General features: G+C 41.2%; 1 protein-coding gene across 1 annotated transcript in view; it reads left to right on the forward strand.

The window, feature by feature from the left end:
- Window positions 1-429: 429 nt before the first annotated feature.
- Window positions 430-22905, forward strand: part of cd44b (CD44 molecule (Indian blood group) b) — a 56878-nt gene continuing 34402 nt past the window's right edge. The window contains 4 exon segments of the mRNA XM_034175512.1: window positions 430-539; window positions 1896-2023; window positions 14251-14334; window positions 14337-14415. Coding sequence (XP_034031403.1) covers window positions 430-539; window positions 1896-2023; window positions 14251-14334; window positions 14337-14415 — 401 coding nt within the window.

Raw genomic sequence — 22905 nt, forward strand, 5'->3', positions numbered from 1 at the left:
TTTTGAAAACTATACACTTAACATACTTGAAACAACTGAGACACTAAATCATGCAAATACATTAAACATATTCCCTGTTTCAAAAAACTAACAGTAAGACAGAGAAGTGATGTAATGGTTTTAGCAGAACTGGAGACCCCAATGCAGAGAACAATCAGAATCAGGAAGGTCACAGTATTTATTTTCTGAAGGCAACATAGGAAGCAAGGACAACAAAATCAGGCCCTTGACTCTAAATCCAGCTTCATCTGCACTACCTGTGGAAGAGACTGCCATGCAAGAATGGGATTGCTAAGACACTCAAAACATAGCTCTCAACAGGACTGAAATAGACACAAAAATGGCGTAACCATGGAGTAAGCTGGCTCACTGAGCATGCTCCTTCTACTTTGTCAGTAGTGACTGCTCTGACTGGGACATGTGTACCGAATGCAAGATGGTCACATCCCAAAGGATGTCCTATACAGAGAGCTGGCCCAGCACTACACCTCAAAGACCTACAAGTGCAACCTCAAATTGGCAGCCATCGGGCCAGAGAGGTGAAAACAGTTCATGGGTGTCTGAAGAAGCTGGTGTCATGTTGTGCAGGATGGCATCAAAAGAGGCAACAAAAGGTGCAATCAGCAGTTGGAGGACAGAGGCAACATAGGAAACCCAAGCAGCTCAAAATCCAACTTCAGGTGCACTACCTGTGAAAGAGACACTCCAAACGTTGCTCTCAACATGCCAAAGACTTGCTGACATTGGACAGATGAGGGTCAAAACACACAGCAGAGGCAATCCGCAATGTAGCATGTCTGTGAGGGAGTCAGCAAATGACTAATTCATGAAAATATTCAAAGGCTCAAGCAACCATTCCAAAATGGCAAGTAACTCAGAAAAATGCAGGGAGACAGCATGGGTTGATATGGACGTTCTAGCACTGAGTGAAGGATGGTGGATGGCTGACTCTGTTACACAGAAAACAACATGCTTGTGAACAGGACATAAAGCCATGAACACGGACCAGGCGATCACTAAAGGAAGTGAGCAGAGAGTGCCCATAACAAGTGCTGATACAATTTGTTTCTCCTTGAGGAATACAGTCTATTAGTAGATGCTGGTTTAGATTTGTAGCAGATGAAATACGATACAAGTAAGTTGTATTGTTATACAATGATGTTAACTAAATGAAGCATTTGGTTGCATTTATTTACGAAACACTACATAAAACAATTGCATCAGAGATAATTCACTGTCAATGTGAAAGATTAAACTGCTTCAAAAAGTGCTTCACTGTTTTGAGACAATTGAAACAGACACACATTTTCAAACTGCTGCAAGAAATAAATGAAACAATTTTGTCAAATGTTCAATATGTCAAAATATTTTATCTCTAAAATATTCAGTGTTTTGCGACACCAAATGCAAGATTTGTATCAGAAAAAATGTAATATTCCAAAACACTGGAAACACCAAGCGGTGGGCAGTAGGACCCTTGCAAAATGAATTTCTGGCTACGGCCTTGCTGTCTTTAAAAACGTACCTCAAAAAAGAAAAAAAGAGAAAAGCTCTGAGCTCTCTGAACTGTAAATGTCACCACATTTAGTGTACATGAGGTGAGGCATCAATTATTTCTGTGTCCAGTTGTGTGTGTGTGTGTGTGTGTGTGTGTGGTGTGTGTGTGTGTGTGTGTGTGTGTGTGTGTGTGTGTGTGTGTGTGTGTGTGTGTGTGTGTGCACTGGCCCTCCATGCAGGGGGTAAAATTGTTCATTATTGCTGGTGTAGAAAGACAAACAAGAGTAATGAGAGAAAACAAGAACAAAAAGACAAGGATGGAGAATCAGGCTTGTCCAGAACGACGAGTGCAGCTGGACGTTTTTGGTAAGACGCTGTGTTCAAGCCTCTTTTCTCAGGTTCTACCCGCCCAGGTTTTGCAGTCTCCTTGGTTTCAACTCTTTTAAGGGACAATGGAGCTTTTGGCTGAATGGCGGCTTCAGCGTAGCAGGCTTCTGGACCCTACAAAGGCCCTCAACTCTACCCTGTGCATACTAATTCATGATAACACCTCTGACTCACGTTGGGCCCTTTTCAGCTTTCTGATGGTAACCGGCATTCACTTTGATCTCCTTTGGCAAGTTTGCAAAGCCAGAATTGTGGTCTTTTTTTTTTTTTTTACCCATTTACTTTCAGAGTCCTTGTGCCATGTGGCAGCATATAGCCGAGGGAGTCCATCCAGGTGTGTGTATGTGTGTGTGAGAGAGTGAGAGAGAGAATGAACAAGAGATGCAAAACAAGTATTGGCACAGGCGGTTACTGCCCAACCGCCACAAACAGCAGAGAGCTTAACTTCCTGCTGTTGCTTGTTCTCTGTTTACTTATAACAGCCAGTAAAGAGCTGGAGGCAGCTTATCATATTTGGTCGGTGAGAAATCAGCTTAACGATCACTGGATGAAATCTAGCAAAATTATGAAATTTGTGGGGTAGTTTTTAACTTAAAACCTTGAAAATACAGTGCTGAAGTGGTTAGGCACCTTTTGTTGCCGAAACCATTTAACAGGATTTATAAAGATTCATGGGATTTCTACTGGAGGGTGACGTGTGACCATCTAGAGAGGAGTGGGCATGAAAGGCCAGAAGATGTAGATTTTTCTTGTACTCAATGACCTCAGCAGGTGATTTCATAGCTGATCAGGATATTAAGTTGAGGGGGAGGAGCTCATCATTAAAACCACCTGTGTGAGGTGATCTCTTGCAAGGAAAACCTACAACCATGTTGGCCCTGTTCTGAGATCTGGCTGAAAATTTTCAGAAGAAAATTTTCTTTGGTTTTCAAGGCTTCACGGTCCTGGTGCTTCCTGTTTTACTGTAGGGTGTGAGATTTGGGTACTAACTAGTGACCCATGCGCATAGTGTTTGAGTGTTGAGGATCCAGTGGCTATAGAAGGCCAAGGAGATGTTGGGTCTCCTGAAATGATGAGCTGGGTCATCGCTCCATTGGATCTCCTTTCTCTCTGCTTATTAGAATGGGGTGGTTTGTTTCCTAGAGTGGCTGATCAAGCCTATCCATAAACAACATTACACTGACAACCTGGTGAGCTGGTGTTTTTTTTTTTTTTTGGCTAGCATTAGTATGGTGGGCTGTTCAGCATTCTTGGAGTTCGTTCATGGGAAAGCATTCAAATGCTCTTATACCTCTTGTTTGGACTTCCTTGTAAATCGACCATTGACTAATTCCCCAAAGACAAGTGCTTTGGGAAGTCCATCTTAGACATCCTACCCAGTGGAGCTGGCTCTTGAGTGTTTAAACCTTCAAGTTAGCATTGCTCCAGTGTGACTGTGTTGGACCCACCCAGTCCTTACTCCAAATACCATAAGACATATAAGGTGAGGACGTATAAGACATATAAGTGGAATTGGTCGCAATTTTTCACACTGTGACAATATCAGATCCAGGATTCATTATTGTACAGAAGTGTTGTAAGTACAACTGTTATTGCTTAGACAGCAATCACAAACTTTGCTGCCTAAGCAATCTTTGACAGCAAGATTGATGTCTAAGCAATTATTGTGATTGGGAGGTTCCATGGTCTGACCGAACTCTGTGGTGCAATCTTTCAAAGGTGGTGTTTGCTTTTCCAAGCTGTGACATGAACCCATTTTCTACATGAATGCTCTGTAAAAGGAAGATGTCAACATAGCAAAAATGTCTGCATAACCTTTGGGCTATTGAAATCATTGTGGACAACAGCTCTAAGAAGCTCCCTCCTGTATTGTGTCACAAAACTTGTGGAGACTGAAGCATTTGCATAGTGCTCTTTGTTGATAGGATTTAGAGAATGTATTTGCAGGTGGAATAAACTGCAGCATACTGGCCTTTTGAAAAAGGGAAGCTGGATAAAGTGTGTTTTCTGTTTGCTTTGGTAACATGTTGGTGTAATTCAGTTTGACTTGTTGCTGAGGATGTATCTTGAGACATCTGCTCAGTTGCCTAACGGTGAACTTCCTTCTTGATAGCAGTATTATACGACCATGTACAGGAGGTACTTAAAGGAAAGCACATGGCTTAGTACTCATTAGAACACCAAAAACTACAGGAAATCTGCCATCACCTCAATTTCTGTGTCATAATTATAGCAGGATTTTATTATTGTCATTTTTAATCTGTTTTATTGAACATGATTATGCTTTAATCGCATCTGAAGTTAAGTATTCAAATTACTGTGAGGAAGAATGTCTTGTTGTTTGAGTCCAATGTTGTAGGGAAAAGCAGAATTTATTGTGAAGAACATTTTAGTTCCTCAGAGTCCAACGTATATTATTTGTTCAAACTGTGTGCATCCAATCAGAAAGCTAAGCAGGTCCAGAAACTGCAGTTTTCTGTAAAAGTGGTAATTAATTCACAGTCTGGACTCAAAATCAAATACAGTCTCTATTTAGTCCCAACAGTACAACTCAATATCAGTATTTTTGTTTTTTTAAACAGTTACTTAAACCATGACCCTTAATTCAAAAAAGCAGGTATAGAAAATGAATGAATGAAAGACTAGCAAACAAGTTAAAAAAGAGAGAGGCTGTAACCATGGTAGCACCTAATAAATTAAATACATAAAAAAATGCACACCAAGATCCTCCGCTGAGGTGCACATGCAGAAATGCTAACTCAAATATAAAGAAAAAGCATAGCACACTCAAAATATTGGTGTCTAGCCACTGTTTTAATTACGTTTCGGCCAAAAGGCCTTCGTCAGATAGCAGCTTCCGTTGGACCAAGAGTTCAAAAACTCTTGGTCCTGGTCTTGGTTCTGTTTTTGAACTCTTGGTCCAACGGAAGCTGCTATCTGACAAAGCCTTTTGGCCGAAACGTAATTATTATGAAATAAAACAGTGGCTAGACATCAATATTTTGAGTGTGCTATGCTTTTTCTTTATATTTGAGCACCTAATAAATAAGACAAATATAACTGGTGTCAGGGTTGGCATTTTTGTTCTGCTGTGTGATGTCTTCTTTGTTGTTTTTCTGCTTGGGATTTTGGTTACTGCTTTTTCTTGTCTGTCACCTGGGTGCTTGGTGGTGGGCGGGTCCCTTCTGTTTTCCATGCCCTGCTCTGGACATATCTCCCACACCTGTCTCTCATCTACTGCTCATCACTTCCTGTATTTAAGCCTCTCTTCTCTGCTGAACTGTTGGGCTCTTTTGCCTTTGCTTCCAGCCCTTCTTCAGAGAAATCTCTTGTTTGCTCTTCTGTGTCTTTGAACCATCTGCTTGTTTTTTTGGTCTCTGCTGTTTGTCTCATGCGTTGATTACTGTGACTGTTTGCGGACTGCCTTTTCATGTACTGAACCCTCCATGTCAAGTCTTTTGAACATCAACCTTAAAAGTGGATTCCATATATATGACACATTTTTTTCTGTTTTGAAAGATTTTCCCACTTATCTGTGTAATAAATACAGGAAATGATTCCATACAAGCAAGGGCGCAATTTAGAACTAGAAATTGGGGGGGACAAAGTGCGAGGCCCGCAGGGCCGAAGCCCATAGGCCGGGGGTCTGGGGGCCAACGGTTTCTAGATAAGCTCAGATGCATTCTGAGCATCCAGAACAGTAATTTTAATGTTTTGTGAAGACCATAAAGTGGACACCATTTGACTTATACAATTTGAAACTGTGGATATAAGTACTTTATTCTGAGAATAACCAGCATTGATTTTATTAACATCCTGGTGTAAATAAGGCATCACCACATGTGTAGAACTAAAAAAGAGTGATAGGTTGAGTTTTCATTAAAAAAAACAACTGCAATGTGGTAAAATGTATTCATAAATATGAAAGAACAGGCTCTTAATAATTATTAACTATCACATACTGTATTTTTTTTCCTCCAGATTTGTTTTTGCATAAGTTTGAAAAAACAACAGATCATAAGTTTAGGATAAATTACTTATCATGAATTTAATTTTTGAAGTGGCACTAATGACAACACTCATACTGAACATAATTTCACTTGCATAGACTGATTTTGGAGATCAAGCAATAATTGCAGATGGGCTTTCTGAGGTCCCAGACAGGTTTTCTGATTTCCTTTTCTAACTTTCAGAATTTAGTAAATTAGCATATGGTCCATTGATACTTATGTGTAGACACTAGTCCCTAGAAGCAACTATTTTTGGTTTCAAATCTGGGCAAATGCAGTCCCAGAAAATTCCGAATGTGACAAACAAGAAACGTGTTGTAAACAACTCAATGCTGCTAAAAATACAAACTTGCAGAAACAAAGATACTATTCTGACATGGTTTTGCACATAAGACTGGCATAGCATGTTTCAAGTACACACATGTATGTCAGAAGGTGGGGGGGACATACCATATTCTGTCCCCCCTGGTTGAAAAGGTGGGGGGGGGACATGTCTCCCCTATCCCCCACCAAATTGCTCCCATGCGTGCAAGCACCCAAGGTTCTAATTAGCTGCGCTAACTTATGTTTTTTTCACCTGTTTGTTTTGTTTGTGAACAGCATGGAGCCCATAATTTTTCATACATCGTTAGGAATTTTTTTTTACTGAAGATACATATCCTTATAGGCAAGAACTGACTCAATTTTCAAGGTCAAAGGTCAAAGCCAGGAAAAAGCATGGACAATTTGAAAAATCCCCATCTTTAACATTGAACAATTTTTAAAAAAAAAATTCATAACTGTCAAAAAAAAAAGATCAAATTTCTTTCATATTTAAGAAAGTTATGTAGGTTGGTATCCTTTATTGCTGTCAAAGTTTAATCCAGATTACAGATTTTGTGGTCATTTATATTCAACATTGAAACCCCATGTAATGTATATTTTACATTATACCTTAATCAAGCATCTCCCAGTCACTCCCATATTTGAAAGTGAGGTACAGACTGGCACTCACTATCAGCTGACAAAGTTTGATCCAGGCCTGACCCAGATTGTGGATTTTGTGGATATTTGAATTTAATATTGAAAAGCCCATTTGGTGTATATTTTGCATTATGTCTCAATCAAAAGTGCTTCAATCACTCTCATTTTTCTGTTATGGATTTACCTACACCACCAAAATTGGATGGAGGTTCCAATTTTATGCCTCTTTGTTTATCTTCCAGTTATCAGTTGGAAACCAACTGCCAAAAAGCAATGACAAATTGTGCATAGCAGAAATAACCAATGTTCTGTGAAAATTATGTGAAAAAGAATTCAGAAACCGAAAAAATTGAAAACTTAACACCACAAAAAAAAAAAATTAGATTCAAGTGCATGAACTAAACATACTCCTGACAATTGATCACATCAAATTTAGCTGATGAAAAGACACTTCTAACAGGACTTTGAACTTGAATTTTTTTTTCTAAGGTAAAATGTTTGTGGAATTGGAATGGTTTGCATTCTACAAGTGTTGTGCTCCAGTTCTGAGTTGTACATATCTTCAGTTCATTGGAAAAGCTGTCACAGCTGCACATAAATGTGTTTCCTGGTTAGTATTTCATAGCAGACATGATCATAAGATGTGCTGTGACTCACGATAGGAAGCCCAACTGATGGGTGTTTGTAGTTTCACAAAGTCAGTTGTGTATTTTGAAATTCAGTGATTTCTTCAGCTTGCACAGACTGATCACATCACCAGGTTTTCTCCCATGAGGTTGAAGTCTTGTTGATGTGGGAGAAGAAACCCACAGAAAGGTCCCCATGGAAATAAGGTCACCAGTTCACTGTGTGTGTGTGTGTGTGTGTGTGTGTGTGTTGTTCACCACTTTCATTTTCAACACAAATACTCGCCTGACCCAATAATCTCAAAAGAAAATCCACTCTAGTTCTTCAAGTCTGCAGTCAGGCGTCCTTGTGGCTGGGTTTTAAACACTGTTCTCCTGCTCAGTGTCTTTTATAATTTGCATTTTTTTTTCATTTTTAATTTAAGTGAAGTCATTTCCCTGCTGTTTTTCTTTCAGTCAAATAAAATTAAACAAACTAGCTGAGGACCCATACTGTACATGCACAAGTTGCCAGATTCTATTGTAGAATGTTAAATTAGATGTGCGCTTTATTCGGGTCCATGTTTTGTTAATGCTCCAAACATCTTATCACATAATGCTGAAGTGCTGTGGTTGTGTCCATTCATTCATTTTCTATACTTGCATTCTCCAATTCAGTGTCACAGTGGACTGGAGCCTATCCCAGCAGTCATAGGGTGGGAGGACGGGTTAACTTGAAAAATTTCTGATCATCCTCATTTGTATCTGCTTCAAAATCCATCTTCATATATCTCTATAAATATTTGTTATTTTTCACTTTTGTAAAAATTGCTAGATGGGGCATTTTTGTGAATCTCAAGAAATAATGCACACATCCTGGAAAAAAAAATGCCATATGAATAGTAAATGGACTGCATTTATATAGCGCTTTTCCATCTGCATCAGACGCTCAAAGCGCTTTACAATTATGCCTCACATTCACCCCGATGTCAGGGTGCTGCCATACAAGGTGCTCACGACACACCGGGAGCATTAGAGGATTAAAGACCTTGCCCAAGGGCCCTTAGTGATTTTCCAGTCAGGCGGGGATTTGAACCCATGATCTTCTGGACTCAAGCCCAACACCTTAACCACTAGACCATCACCATATGAAGAGTTCTAGTATCTAAAAACAGGTGAGATTTGATTCAGATTTTGTTGCTAATTTCATAATTTGATTCACAAAGTTTGGATTGTTGTCCAGATAATTCACCGTAACATCACAGCAAATTTAAAACAACACTGGGGTCTAGAGGTGGACTTGTTACCAGACGATCCTTGGTTTGCTTCCCCACCAGACCAGAAATTTCACAAAGGCCCCTTGAGCATGGTCTGTAATCTCCATGTTGCTGCTGGTCTGCATTCGGGTGCTCAGTATGGCTGAAATTTGTTTTGGATGAGACTGACTCATTCCCCACTGGTAATGTGCAGAGGTGAGTAATCCTGGCTTCAATGAGTAAAAGTCCTACCATCTGTTGTTTCTACCTGTGCAAATATCACAGTTGGTTTCACTGATTAGCTCATCTACCTGCCTGAAGAGATGAACTAACTAGAATCAGCTGATTTAGTGGGAGGATGGAACAAATATGTGGTAGCAGGTGTGGTGGCCAAGTGGTTAATGCGCTTGGTTTCAGTGCAGAAGGTTCCGGGTTCAAATCCCACCCCTGCCACATTTCTCCATGTAATGTGGAGTTGCGTCAGGAAGGGCATACGGTGTAAAACCTGTGACAATTCAACATGCAGATCCACCTTGGATTTGCTGTGGCGACCCCGAGTGCAAACAAGGGAGCAGCTGAAGGGACTTACTATGGAACAAATATGTGGTATGACTTTTACTCACTGAAGGTGGGTCTTGTACTTCTGGAAATGTGACTCATAGGATGAAAGAGAAGGCAGTGGTATAGCACAACCATACAATAAGTGCAAGCATAAAAGAGAGTGAGGATTTGTAACTCTTCTCCAGAGAGCAACTGTCCTACTTGTTGTAGAGAAGCTTGAATCTTCGACTGTACTGGGTGCTTGACGCAAGGACGTTTCACTTCAACTCGCACGAAGCTTCCTCAGATAAAATTATTGCTCTGCTAGTCTGACTTCTGTCTTGACTCTTGTAGAGAAGAATAAACAGAAGCCACAAAAGCTGGAGTTTTAAACCTAACCAGACCCCTCCTACCGAGAGGCAGACTGATATAGGCTAGTGACTAAACAATAGCTCTAATTAGCACCTATTATGCTCTAGTTAGCACCCTCCTAATGACAGGGCAGCTGTCCCTCCTAATGATGGGACAGATGCCTCTCCTGACAGCTCCCCTGACGACTCTCCTGATCAAATCAAACCAAATCAGTTTTATTTATATAGCGCCAAATCACAACAAACAGTTGCCCCAAGGCACTTTATATTGTAAGGCAAAGCCATACAATAATTACGGAAAAACCCTAACGGTCAAAACGACCCCCTGTGAGCAAGCACTTGGCGACAGTGGGAAGGAACGAGTAATGAGTCATTCACTTCCTGATGATGTGAATGACATGAACAAAAGACTGAAACTGCTTTGACCTGAGTACCCCATAGTAAACAGGTGATAAAGCGTGTCTCAGTCCACCGCCCCGGTTAAGTCTGGGTTTCAACTGTTTCACATAAAATGCCTCCTTCACTCCTCTCTCAAACCATTTCCTTTCTCTGGCTAAGATCAAACGTGTGGTTAGTGTCTTTAAGGTGGAGATGACAGAGGGACAGCTGCCCTGTCATTAGGAGGGTGCTAACTAGAGCACAATAGGTGCTAATTAGAGCTATTGTTTAGTCACTAGCCTATAGCAGTCTGCCTCTCGGTAGGAGGGGTCTGGTTAGGTTTTAAAACTCCAGCTTTTGTGGCTTCTGTCATTCTTCTCTACAAGAGTCAAGACAGAAGTCAGACTGCCAGAAAAGAATTTTAGCTGAGGAAGCTTCTGCGATTTTAAGCGAAACGTCCTCATGTCAAGCAACCCAGTCCAGTCGAAGATTCAAGCTTCTCTACTATGGAAACCACCTGGACAACTGAGAGCCTTCACAGAAACATGTCCTACTTGTTTCTAACTTTCCCTGCTACACCCACAGCTAATTAACTCTGTTAGCCAATCAAAAGCTACAGTGGATCCAGAAAAGTATTCACAGCGCTACAGTTTTACCACGTGTTATGTTACAGCCCTTATTCCAAAATGGATTAATTTTTTTCCTCAAAATTCTACAGTACCCCATAATGACAATGTGGAAAAAAAATTCAAACTTACTAAAAAAAAGTAACAACTCACATGTACATAAGTATTCACACCCTTTGAAATGAAGCTCCAAATTGAACTCAGGTGCATCCTGTTTCCAGTGTTCATCCTTGAAATGTGTCTACAGCATAATTGGAGTCCACCTAGGGTAAATTCAGTTGATTGGACATGATTTGGAAAGGCACACACCTGTCTGCATATAAGGTCCCACAGTTGACAGTGCAGGTCAAAGCACAAACCAAGCATGAAGTCATCTGAATTGTCTGTAGACCTCTGAGAAAGGATTGTCTTGAGGGGCAAATCTGGGGAAGGATGCAGAAACAGTTCTACTGCTTTGAAGGTTCCAATGAGCACAGTGGCCTCCATCATCCAAAAATGGAAGAAGTTCTGAACCACCAGGACTCCTCCTAGAGCTGGCCACATGTCTAAACTGAGTGATCAGGGGGAGAATGGTCTTAGTCAGGGATGTGACCAAGAACCTGATGCTCACTTAGTCAGAGCCCCAGCATTCCTCTGTGGAGAGAGAAAACCTTCCAGGAATACAACCATCTCTGCAGCAATCAACCAATCAGGCCTGTATGGTAGAGTGGCCAGACAGAAGCCACTCCTTAGTAAAGGCACATGGCAGCCCACCTGGAGTTTGCCAAAAGGCACCTGAAGGAGTCTCAGACCATGAGAAACAGAATGCTCTGGTTTGATGAGACAAAGATTGAACTCTTTGCTGTGAATGCCAGGCATCATGTTTGGAGGAAACCAGGCACCATCCCTACATTGAAGCATGGTGGTGTTTTTTCAGCAGCAGGAACTGGGAGACTAGTCAGGATTGAAGGGGAAAATGAATGTAGCAATGTACAGAGACGCCCTGGATGAAAACCTACTCCAGAGCACTCTTGACCTCAGACTGGGGCAATAGTTCATCTTTCAGCAGAACAATGACTCTAAGCACACAGCCAAGATATCAAAGGAGTGGCTTCAGGACAACTGTGAATGTCCTCAAGTGGCCCAACCAGAGCCCAGACCTGAATCCAACTGAACTTTTCTGGAGAGATCTGAAAATGGCTGTGCACCGACACTCCCCATCCAACCCGAGGGAGCTTGAGAAGTGCTGCAAAGAGGAATTGACAAAACTGCCCAAAGATAGGTGAACCAAGCTTGCGGTGTCATATTCAAGAAGACTTGAGACTGTAATTACTGCCAAAAGTACATCAACAAAGTATTGAGCAAAGGGTGTGAATACCTATGTACATGTGATTCTTAGTTTTTTTATTTTTAATAAATTCATAAAAATGTCAAAAACATTTATCGTGTTGTCATTATAGGGTACTGTGTGTTGAACTTTGAGTGAAAAATGAATATCATCCATTTTGGAATAAGGCTGTAAGAAACAGAATGTGGCAAAAGTGAAGCACTGTGAATGCTTTATGGATGCACTGTAGCTCTTGATTGGCTACCAGGGTAATTAGCTGTGGGTGTACAATTGAATATACGAGGCTGTCAATAAAGTATAGGTCCTTTTTATTTTTTTCAAAAACTATATGGATTTCATTCATATGTTTTTACGTCAGACATGCTTGAACCCTCGTGCGCAATGCGTGAGTTTTTCCACGCCTGTCGGTGACGTCATTCGCCTGTGAGCAATCCTTGTGGGAGGAGTCGTCCAGCCCATCGTCGGAATTCCTTTGTCTGACAAGTTGCTGAGAGACTGGCGCTTTGTTTGATCAAAGTTTTTTCTAAACCTGTGAGACACATCGAAGTGGACACGGTTCGAAAAATTAAGCTGGTTTTCTGTGAAAATTTTAACGGCTGATGAGAGATTTTGAGGTGATACTGTCGCTTTAAGGACTTCCCACGGAGTGGGATGTCGCTCAGCGCTCCCAGGCGCCGTCATCAGCCTGTTTCAAGCTGAAAACCTCCACATTTCAGGCTCTATTGATCCAGGACGTCGTGAGAGAACAGAGAAGTGTTTAGAAGAAGTCGGTTTTTCAGCATTTTATCCGGATATTCCACTGTTAAGGAGATTTTTTTTAATGAAAGACGTGCGGACGGGTCCCGCGCGTCGGGACGCAGCCACCCGCGACGCTCCGCCACAGGAAAAACACCTCTGTTGGAAGCCTTAAGGACAAGTTGGAACATGCCCAACTGTTTAAACAATTTCTCAGATACTCACTCCACTGAAAGCGATCAAAAGCCGCCTGGATTTTACAAATGGTTATCAACACGGAGGTGTTTTTCCTGTGCCGCCGCAACCGCGCCGGCTGCGTCCCGACGCGCGGACCCGACGAGGGGCTGGACGACTCCTCCCACAAGGAGTGCTCACAGGCGGATGACGTCACCGACAGGAGTGGAAAAACTCACGCATGCACACGAGGGTTCAAAGCATGTCTGATGTAAAACATATGAATGAAATCCATATAGTTTTGAAAAAAATAAAAAGGACCTATACTTTATTGACAGCCCTCGTATGTTTGTCTGTTATGCTATTTTGAGTATGTATTGACTTATTATAAGTCATTCATCATACTAATGAATCAAATATTCTGCCAATCAATAGGATCATCCTAAATCATCCATCTGGCTTCTTGGTTGATTATATATATAAAAAGTGTTTTTTCAGGCCATGCTTTTCTTGACCTTTGGCCAATCTACTCCAGTGTCTGATCACCTCTGTTCTTGAGTTATCTTGTCCAAAGGCACACAGGCGTGCGCACACACCAAACACACGCCAGTGAAAACAATACCCTGCTATCTCTGTTTGCTAACGTGCAGGGTCAAGACTTGTAAGTAGCACAGATAGGACTTAAAACATGCAGGGCAGGTGCTCATCAAGTGCAGGGGGTTTCAAGACCTGAACTATACGCAGAGAGCTTTACCCTTTGAAAGACATAGTAATCTTACATTCTGAGACTGCAGGGCACAGGTTGGTGGTACACAAGGTTTTATAATTTCTGCAAGATAAGAGGGTGCAAAGTCCATTTAGGGTTTAAATGTTAACAATAGGACCTTTTTAAAATCTGATCTTACATAGACAGAAAACAAAGGCAGTGAAGCCAAAACCATTTTGTCCCCATTTTTGTGTGTGCTGCACATCTCATGACTCACATGAGTGCAAACATTAAACTGCAAACACATCTATAAGGCTTATCAGGTATTTTGTGCATGTGAAGCTGATGTGGAGGTCACAGTGTCCCTGATAAATCAGAATGTGCCTTTCTAAAACAAAGATAGTTTGAATTCATAACTGATGAGACTTTTTCTTTTCTCCTTTTAAAATTCAGAGATTCTGTCTCGCACTGTGGCTTCCTGTTGCTGGCTTGAAATGATTTGGAATTTAAATGATGTTGACTTTTCTTGTGCTACAGTAAAAGACATAAGCAAACAAAATAAGCACAGAGTGACTCTTGCAGGCAGCTGCCACCCACATTCATTTGAAAGAATCAATCCTTTAAGACACTGAACCTGTTTTTATTCATGTTTTTCAATGTGTTTGTTCCCGGCAGTGAATTCCCGAAGCTGCAGTTACGTCGGAGTTTTTCTGGTTGAAGGAGCTAGCCGTCACACACTAACCTTTGACATGGCTCAAAAGTCTGTGAGCAGCTGAGCAGCACCCTTGCAACTCCAGATCAAGTGGCAGAAGCGTACGATAAAAACATGGAAACTTGCAGGTGAAGATATATCCAGTTCATATATATATGTATTGTGACAAATTTGTTTTAATACAGCTTCAGAAAAATGTGAACAAATTAATATTTACAGTTTGATCATGCTCAGTTGACCGTGCAATATCTAAAGGACAATAAATTGTTAGACGGAGATTAAACATTGATGTTCAAAATACTGTACAAACTGGTGCGACTTCCTCCTCCTGTCTACTGGATTACAGAGAGACTTCTTGTTCCTGAAACATTCTGCATTCTGCATAGATATGTCCTTCTTTAAATGCAGAACTGAACTACGGCATAAAACCACACGCGGAACACAATTTCACAGGATGTCAAACAAGACTTTGTTCACGTGGCAGAAATCACAAAACTACATATTTCAAAAAAGGAAATAGTTCTGTTACTGACATCTATGGGAAAAAATGGTAATAGCTTTTAACAGTGCAACAATTCAGGCCATTTTGCAATGGTCTTGTAATGGGCCTCAAGGCTGATACTTCTATCATGAGGCATACTGGCTCTTTGCAATTTCTACTCCACATGGGCAACACAGTTTTTGTAAATACTTCTCTTCAGTATATCTATACAGCTGCTGGTTATGACAGCAATGATCAGTTATAACCACCTTAAATACAAAATATTTACCTGGGTTTGTTGGTCCATTCATTTGCAATGGTTGGCTGAAAAGTTCATAGGCTAAAAACCCCCTGAACACTTGCACGACTTTGATGCATGCACTCGCACACCCTGTGTTGTGTGGGAGAGTAAACCCATCTTTAATGGGTGTAGACTGAATGTGAGAGGGGCATCAGCACGTGCAATTGTGCAAAGAGAATTTTGAAATGTTCAAAAAATCTTTCACACGTAAATGTTGTGCAACATGGCACAATCTACTCGCCAACACTACGTGCAGGTCATCAAGTCGAGTAAGAAGTGAACAATGCGAGTGATTGTGTCAGTGCACCACATCAAAGAGCTGCTTTGTCTGAACAATTATAACAAGATGTTAAATCTATCACAAACATGCTTTTACAGCTGCACACAAGAAGAAAAGAACATGCAGCTGTTTACCAAACCATGATAATGTAAACATGACCATTAAGAGACCATTTCTCCAGCTCGTTCAGCGTGCATGCGAAAACAGCGCCAGCTAGAGTGCTCCTCTGTGATTCAGGAAGTGATTTAGAGCTGTTTTTAACAGACAACTCGCAGAGAAAATGATTAATCCACAACAAAATAATTATTTTATATAAGCAATGCACAGTGCCTGGCAGCCAGAGGAACAAAGCACGGCATCCAGCTGAGAACACAGTGGGTGGGATCATCATGAAGACGTGTGCATCAAAGTTGTGCAAGTGTCAGGGGGCCTTAACCACAGTACCCTTGTGGTGCAACACCATGTATATTTTCAGAAGTGTCGATCAATTAGAAGACATCGTCATGGAAAGTAGCCATGACCATGACAGGCATGACCCCAGTTCACAAGCCAATAACTTGTGAACTGGTGTGTTGTCTTGATGGGCTCAACACGCTGGCATGCTATTCTTCGTTAATGGTTTGGTCCATTGGAAGGTAATCCAGAAACAAAGCGCCTTTTATATCTCAGACAACAGAGGCAATCACCTTCTTCACAGACAAAATTATCTTGGCCTTGTTTTGAGGGGTGAGGATGTGTATTTCCACTGAATGCTTTTACTCTTAGTTTCTAGCTTGAAGTAATGGACCGGGAATGTATTCTAAGTTAAGGAATGGTTGATGAATGTTAGCTGGATGTTTGACACGATGAACCTGATGCAATTTGATCGGGAGCAAGACGATGCATAAGAGACTTTTGAAATTCCTACACCATTAGTTATCTGTTGATACCCAGTCACCATGTGGGGAACTACAGAGGGTAAAATAAGTGTTGAACAAGTCAAAGTAAATACAGTGGGCCAAAAAAGTATTTAGTCAGTCCCTGATTGTGCAAGTTCTCCTACTTGGAAAGATGAGAGAGGTCTGTAATTTTCAACATAGGTACACTTCAACTGTGAGAGACAAAAATGAGGAAAAAAAATCCAGGAAATCACATTGTAGGATTTTTAAAGAATGTATTTGTAAATATGGTGGAAAATAAGTATTGGTCACCCACAAACAAGCAAGATTTCTGGCTCTCACAGAACTGTAACTTCTTTAAGAAGTTCTTCTGTCCTCCACCTGTTACCTGTATTAATGGCACCTGTTGGAACTCATCTGTATAAAAGACACCTATCCACAGTATCAAACAGTCAGACTCCAAACTCAACCATGGCCAAGACCAAAGAGCTGCCGAAGTACACCAGGAAGAAAACTGTAGATGTGCACCAAGCTGGGACGAGTGAATCTACAATAGTCAAGCAGGTTGGTGTGAATAAATAAACTGTGGGAGTAGCTGCAAGAAAATGGAAGACATACAAAACCATTGATAATCTCCCTCGCTCTGGGGCTTCATGCAAGATGTCATCCCATGGGGTCAAAATGATCATGAGAACAGTGAACAAAAATCCCAGAACTACATGGAGGGACCTGATGAATGACCTGCAGAGAGCTGGGACCAAAGTAACAAAGGCTACACACTATGCAGAGAGCGACTCAAATCCTGCAGTGCCAGGCGTGTCCTGGAGTGGCCGAGTCAGTCTCAAGACTTCAATCCCATAGAAAATTTGTTGAGGGAGGTGAACGTCCATGTTGCCGAGTGACAGCCCAAAAACATCACTGCTCTAGAGGAGATATGCATGGAGGAATGGGCCAAAATACCAGCTACAGTGTGTGCAAACCTGTTGAAGACTACAGGAAACATTTGACCTCTGTCATTGCCAACAAAGATTATGTTACAAAGTATTGAGTGGACTTTTGTTATTGACCAAATACTCATGTATTTTCCACCATAATTTACAAATACAGTATTTAAAAATCCTACATTGTGATTTCCTGGATTTTTTTCTCATTTTGTCTCTCATAGTTGAAGTGTACCTATGTTGAAAATTACAGACCTCTCTCACCTTTCTAAGTAGGAGAACTTGCACAATCAGGGACGAACTAAATACTTTTTTACCCCACTGTATATTCTAAAGGTGCTATTGACATGAAATTTCACCAGATAAGTCAGTTAAAAACCCACGTAAACCACACATACAGAGAAATCAAACCATAGCGCTCCCTGAATTAAGTTATGTGTAAATATTGTGAAATGACACCGGAAAAAAGTTTTTGAACACCTAAAGACAAAGGCAAAAAGACACGGAAAGCCAAGACACCAGCTGAAATCTGTCAGTAGTTAGGGGGCAATCCTGGCCCTTCAGTGCAAATTAATATCAGCTGGTTCAGTCCCAACCATGGTTCTCGCTCGGACCATTTTAGTGCCAGGTAAATTATGTGATAATAGGGTTATGTGATTATAGGGTTTTATACCACTAAAACATTATTGGCAAGTCCTATTTTAACTAATTTTTAGTGGTTTTAGATGCATTGAAAGCAAAAATAATAAACAAAAATGATATTTATGTTGTAATATTTGTAAGATCAAAGCTCTTTTTTGCATGTTTATGTAAATTAAATAATGTTGAAAATGTTAAACACATTAATATTTGATGGTCATAGCATTTACTCTCTCCTTCAAAAATGACACTGGTTTTTAATCCAGTGAAACACGCAGTTTTCCTGTCATCCTGACAGTTTTCAACATTTTTGAGTGGGATTGCATTACTTTTTCTTTATAAACAATATAACATCAAATTGCCTTGTTGGAACAAGAGCTGAGCCTGGACTGATTTGTCAAATCTGCTATTTTAAATGAAAAACTTTTTGAATCCGTTTTTCACTTTAATCTTTCACTGACGCTGTGCCCCTCCTCCTCTGCACCCCCTTTCCTCGTCCTCTCCCCCTCCACTCTCTCTGACTCTCTCCCTTCCCCTCCCTCACTGATCGCTCACACCATCTCCTGTTATCAAACTTATCAATCAATCAACTTTTTCTTATATAGCGCCAATCACAACAAACAGTTGCCCCAAGGCGCTCCACACTGCAAGCAAGGCCACACAACAACCACGAAAAACCCCAACGGTCAAAACGACCCCCTATGAGCAAGCACCCGGCCACAGCGGGAAGGAAAAACTCCCTCCCAACAGGAAGAAACCTCCAGCAGAACCAGTCTCAGGGAGGGGCAGTCTTCCGCTGAGACTGGCTGGGGCTGAGGGAAAGAACCAGGAAAAAAGACATGCCGAGAAGGGGGGCAGAGATCGATCACCAATGATCAAATGCAGAGTGATGCACACGGAGCAAAAAAAAGAAAGAAACAGTGCATCATGGGAACCCCCCCACAGTCTACGTCTAAAGCAACATAACCAAGGGATGGTCCAGGGTCACCCGATCCAGCCCTAACTATAAGCCTTAGCGAAAAGGAAAGTTTTAAGCCTAATCTTAAAAGTAGAGAGGGTGTCTGTCTCCCTGATCTGAATTGGGAGCGGTTCCACAGGAGAGGAGCCTGAAAGCTGAAGGCTCTGCCTCCCATTCTACTCTTACAAACCCTAGGAACTACAAGTAAGCCCGCAGTCTGAGAGCGAAGCGCTCTAATGGGGTAATATGGTACTACGAGGTCCCTAAGATAGGATGGGACCTGATTATTCAAAACCTTATAAGTAAGAAGAAGAATTTTAAATTCTATTCTAGAATTACAGGAAGCCAATGAAGAGAGGCCAACACGGGTGAGATATGCTCTCTCTGCTAGTCCCCGTCAGTACTCTAGCTGCAGCATTCTGAACCAACTGAAGGCTTTTTAGGGAACTTTTAGGACAACCTGATAATAATGAATTACAATAGTCCAGCCTAGAGGAAATAAATGCATGAATTAGTTTTTCAGCATCACTCTGAGACAAGACCTTTCTGATTTTAGAGATATTGCGTAAATGCAAAAAGGCAGTCCTACATATTTGTTTAATATGCGCTTTGAATGACATATCCTGATCAAAAATAACTCCAAGATTTCTCACAGTATTACTAGAGATCAGGGAAATGCCATCCAGAGTAACGATCTGGTTAGACACCATGCTTCTAAGATTTGTGGGGCCAAGTACAATAACTTCAGTTTTATCTGAGTTTAAAAGCAGGAAATTAGAGGTCATCCATGTCTTTATGTCTGTAAGACAATCCTGCAGTTTAGCTAATTGGTGTGTATCCTCTGGCTTCATGGATAGATAAAGCTGGGTATCATCTGCGTAACAATGAAAATTTAAGCAATACCGTCTAATAATACTGCCCAAGGGAAGCATGTATAAAGTGAATAAAATTGGTCCTAGCACAGAACCTTGTGGAACTCCATAATTAACTTTAGTCTGTGAAGAAGATTCCCCATTTACATGAAACAAACTGTAATCTATTAGACAAATATGATTCAAACCACTGCAGCGCAGTGCCTTTAATACCTATGACATGCTCTAATCTCTGTAATAAAATTTTATGGTCAACAGTATCAAAAGCAGCACTGAGGTCCAACAGAACAAGCACAGAGATAAGTCTCACTGTCCGAAGCAATAAGAAGATCATTTGTAACCTTCACTAATGCTGTTTCTGTACTATGATGAATTCTAAAACCTGACTGAAACTCTTCAAATAGACCATTCCTCTGCAGGTGATCAGTTAGCTGTTTTACAACTACCCTCTGAAGAATCTTTGAGAGAAAAGGAAGGTTGGAGATTGGCCTATAATTAGCTAAGATAGCTGGGTCAAGTGATGGCTTTTTAAGTAATGGTTTATTACTGCCACCTTAAAGGCCTGTGGTACATAACCAACTAACAAAGATAGATTGATCATATTTAAGATTGAAGCATTAAATAATGGTAGGACTTCCTTGAGCAGCCTGGCAGGAATGGGGTCTAATAAGCATGTTGATGGTTTGGATTGAAGTAACTAATGAAAATAACTCAGACAGAACAACTCGGAGAGAAAGAGTCTAACCAAATACCGGCATCACTGAAAGCAGCCAAAGATAACGATACATCTTTGGGATGGTTATGAGTAATTTTTTCTCTAATAGTCAAAGAGTTTGTTAGCAAAGAAAGTCATGAAGTCATCACTAGTTAAAGTTAATGGAATACTCAGCTCAATAGAGCTCTGACTCTTTGTCAGCCTGGCTACAGTGCTGAAAAGAAACCTGGGGTTGTTCTTATTTTCTTCAATTAGTGATGAGTAGAAAGATGTCCTAGCTTCACGGAGGGCTTTCTTATAGAGCAACAAACTCTTTTTCCAGGCTAAGTGAAGATCTTCTAAATTAGTGAGACGCCATTTCCTCTCCAACTTACGGGTTATCTGCTTTAAGCTACGAGTTTGTGAGTTATACCACGGAGTCAGACACTTCTGATTTAAAGCTCTCTTTTTCAGAGAGCTACAGCATCCAAGAGGTTGTCTTCAATGAGGATGTAAACTATTGACGAGATACTCTAGCTCCCTTACAGAGTTTAGGTAGCTACTCTGCTCTGTGTTGGTATATGACCTTAGAGAACTAAAGAAGGAATCATATCCTTAAACCTAGTTACAGCGCTTTCCTGAAAGACTTCTAGTGTAATGAAACTTATTCCCCACTGCAGGGTAGTCCATCAGGGTAAATGTAAATGTTATTAAAAATGATCAGACAGAAGGAGTTTTCAGGGAATACTGTTAAGTCCGCTATTTTCATACCATAAGTCAGAAACAAGATCCAAAATATGATTAAAGTGGTGGGTGGACTCATTACTTTTTGAGCAAAGCCGATAGAGTCTATAATAGATTAAATGCAGTGTTGAGGCTGTCATTCTCAGCATCTGTGTGGATGTTAAAATCGCCCACTATAATTATCTTATCTGAGCTAAGCACTAAGTCAGACAAAAGGTCTGAAAATTCACAGTTACTTAGAGCTTTTTGGAAACATGAAGCCTTTCAGTTGTAAAATAAAGTGTAAATTTCTGAATGTATCATCAGATGTGGACACAGAAAGACCTCTGGATTATTTAATTTAGGATTTTGATGTTGGAGTTTTTTTTCTCTTCTGATCAGAGCGCAGCAGAGACGCTGTTTTCAGCTGCTGCTGCACACAACGCTGCGGCCACAGAATGCGCTGAGGCTGATCTCTGATGTTTGTGATTGATACAAAAGAAAATGAGAAATGTATATACTTCATATCATTGAAGGAAGGATGAATGGTGAAATGTACTGAGACACTTCTTATTAAAAAACTGCCAAGATGATGAAATTGGAAATGAGGGTGGACATTTCTGAAAGTCAATGATCCCAAACACACAGCCAAGGAAACACTCAATAGGATTCAACGGATTCAAGGATTCAAAGAATTTTATGGTCATATGCACATAGGAACATGTGTTGGGAAAGTGTAGTGACACGGACCCACAACAGGGGCGTAAATGAATGAACAATTGATAAGCCAAAATCACAATTTAATGTTGTGAACTGCAACAACGGAATACAGACAATTGCAGTTGAGAAGTACAGTCAATCGTACAAAAGGTGAGAGGCGAAGACGTCGCAAACCCACACTATGTGCCAATCCAGCAGAAGACTGTATCCCAGGAACAAACGGCTGCACACAGAACAATATTTAGTCACGGTTCGAACCAGCAGAGAATATTACCTGAGTGGGTAGCTGATTTCTCGGCGGGAGGTGGAGTTGCAGTCCGGCTGTATGGTGATGTGGAGATGATGTAGAATGAGTGACAGCTGTGCTGTTGATGAGTGACAGTGTCACTCTCTGTTGCTCCGACGCCCTCGTCATGCTTGAAGCCGCACTTCAAGCAGGGCGCCCTCTGGTGGTGGTAGGCCAGCAGTACCTCCTCTTCAATGGCCCACACAACAACATGTTCTCTGCCAAATGAAATGCGTCTACTGCATTTAACCCATCCTAATTGCCAGTTAGGAGCAGAAGTCACCTTTAGGCGCCCGGGGACCAGCTCCAGATGTACTTCCCTGCCTAGGTCAACAGCAGGGCTGAGCAAACCATGACCGGCTCTTACAGACAACACACACATAACACACATGAGCCGGCCCGGTACATGAACACATATAAAGTACAACAAGGTAAAAACGTGGGATAGAAAACCTTCATAGCTGCTGCATTACACAGCAGCAATGGAGGAAAAAAAAACATCAGCACAAAAACAATGATCACACACACAGACAGGAGACAAAAGACGACAACCGAGATTTGAAGTCCAGTTTATCAGAACACCCAGAGGCAGCCTTTAGGCACCGTCAACGGCCTTGTTCATCCATCTGGAAGGGAGGAGGGGCTCAGTCCTGAACAGTTCACTGTCCACAGTCAACGTCAGAGCTGGAGAAGCTGAGGGAGGGAGAGACTGGGGAGCGAGGCATAAGTGTGGTCCTTCCTTCAGGAGGTTTTTATTGGCAGCGGCCTTGAAGTGCAGCTGTGTTTTTGGGAAGCCAAATGCATATCCAGATTAGCAGACGCCTGAAAGATTCCACAGTCTGGAA

This window comes from Thalassophryne amazonica, chromosome 8, assembly GCF_902500255.1.
Source record: "Thalassophryne amazonica chromosome 8, fThaAma1.1, whole genome shotgun sequence".
Lineage (NCBI taxonomy): Eukaryota > Metazoa > Chordata > Actinopteri > Batrachoidiformes > Batrachoididae > Thalassophryne > Thalassophryne amazonica.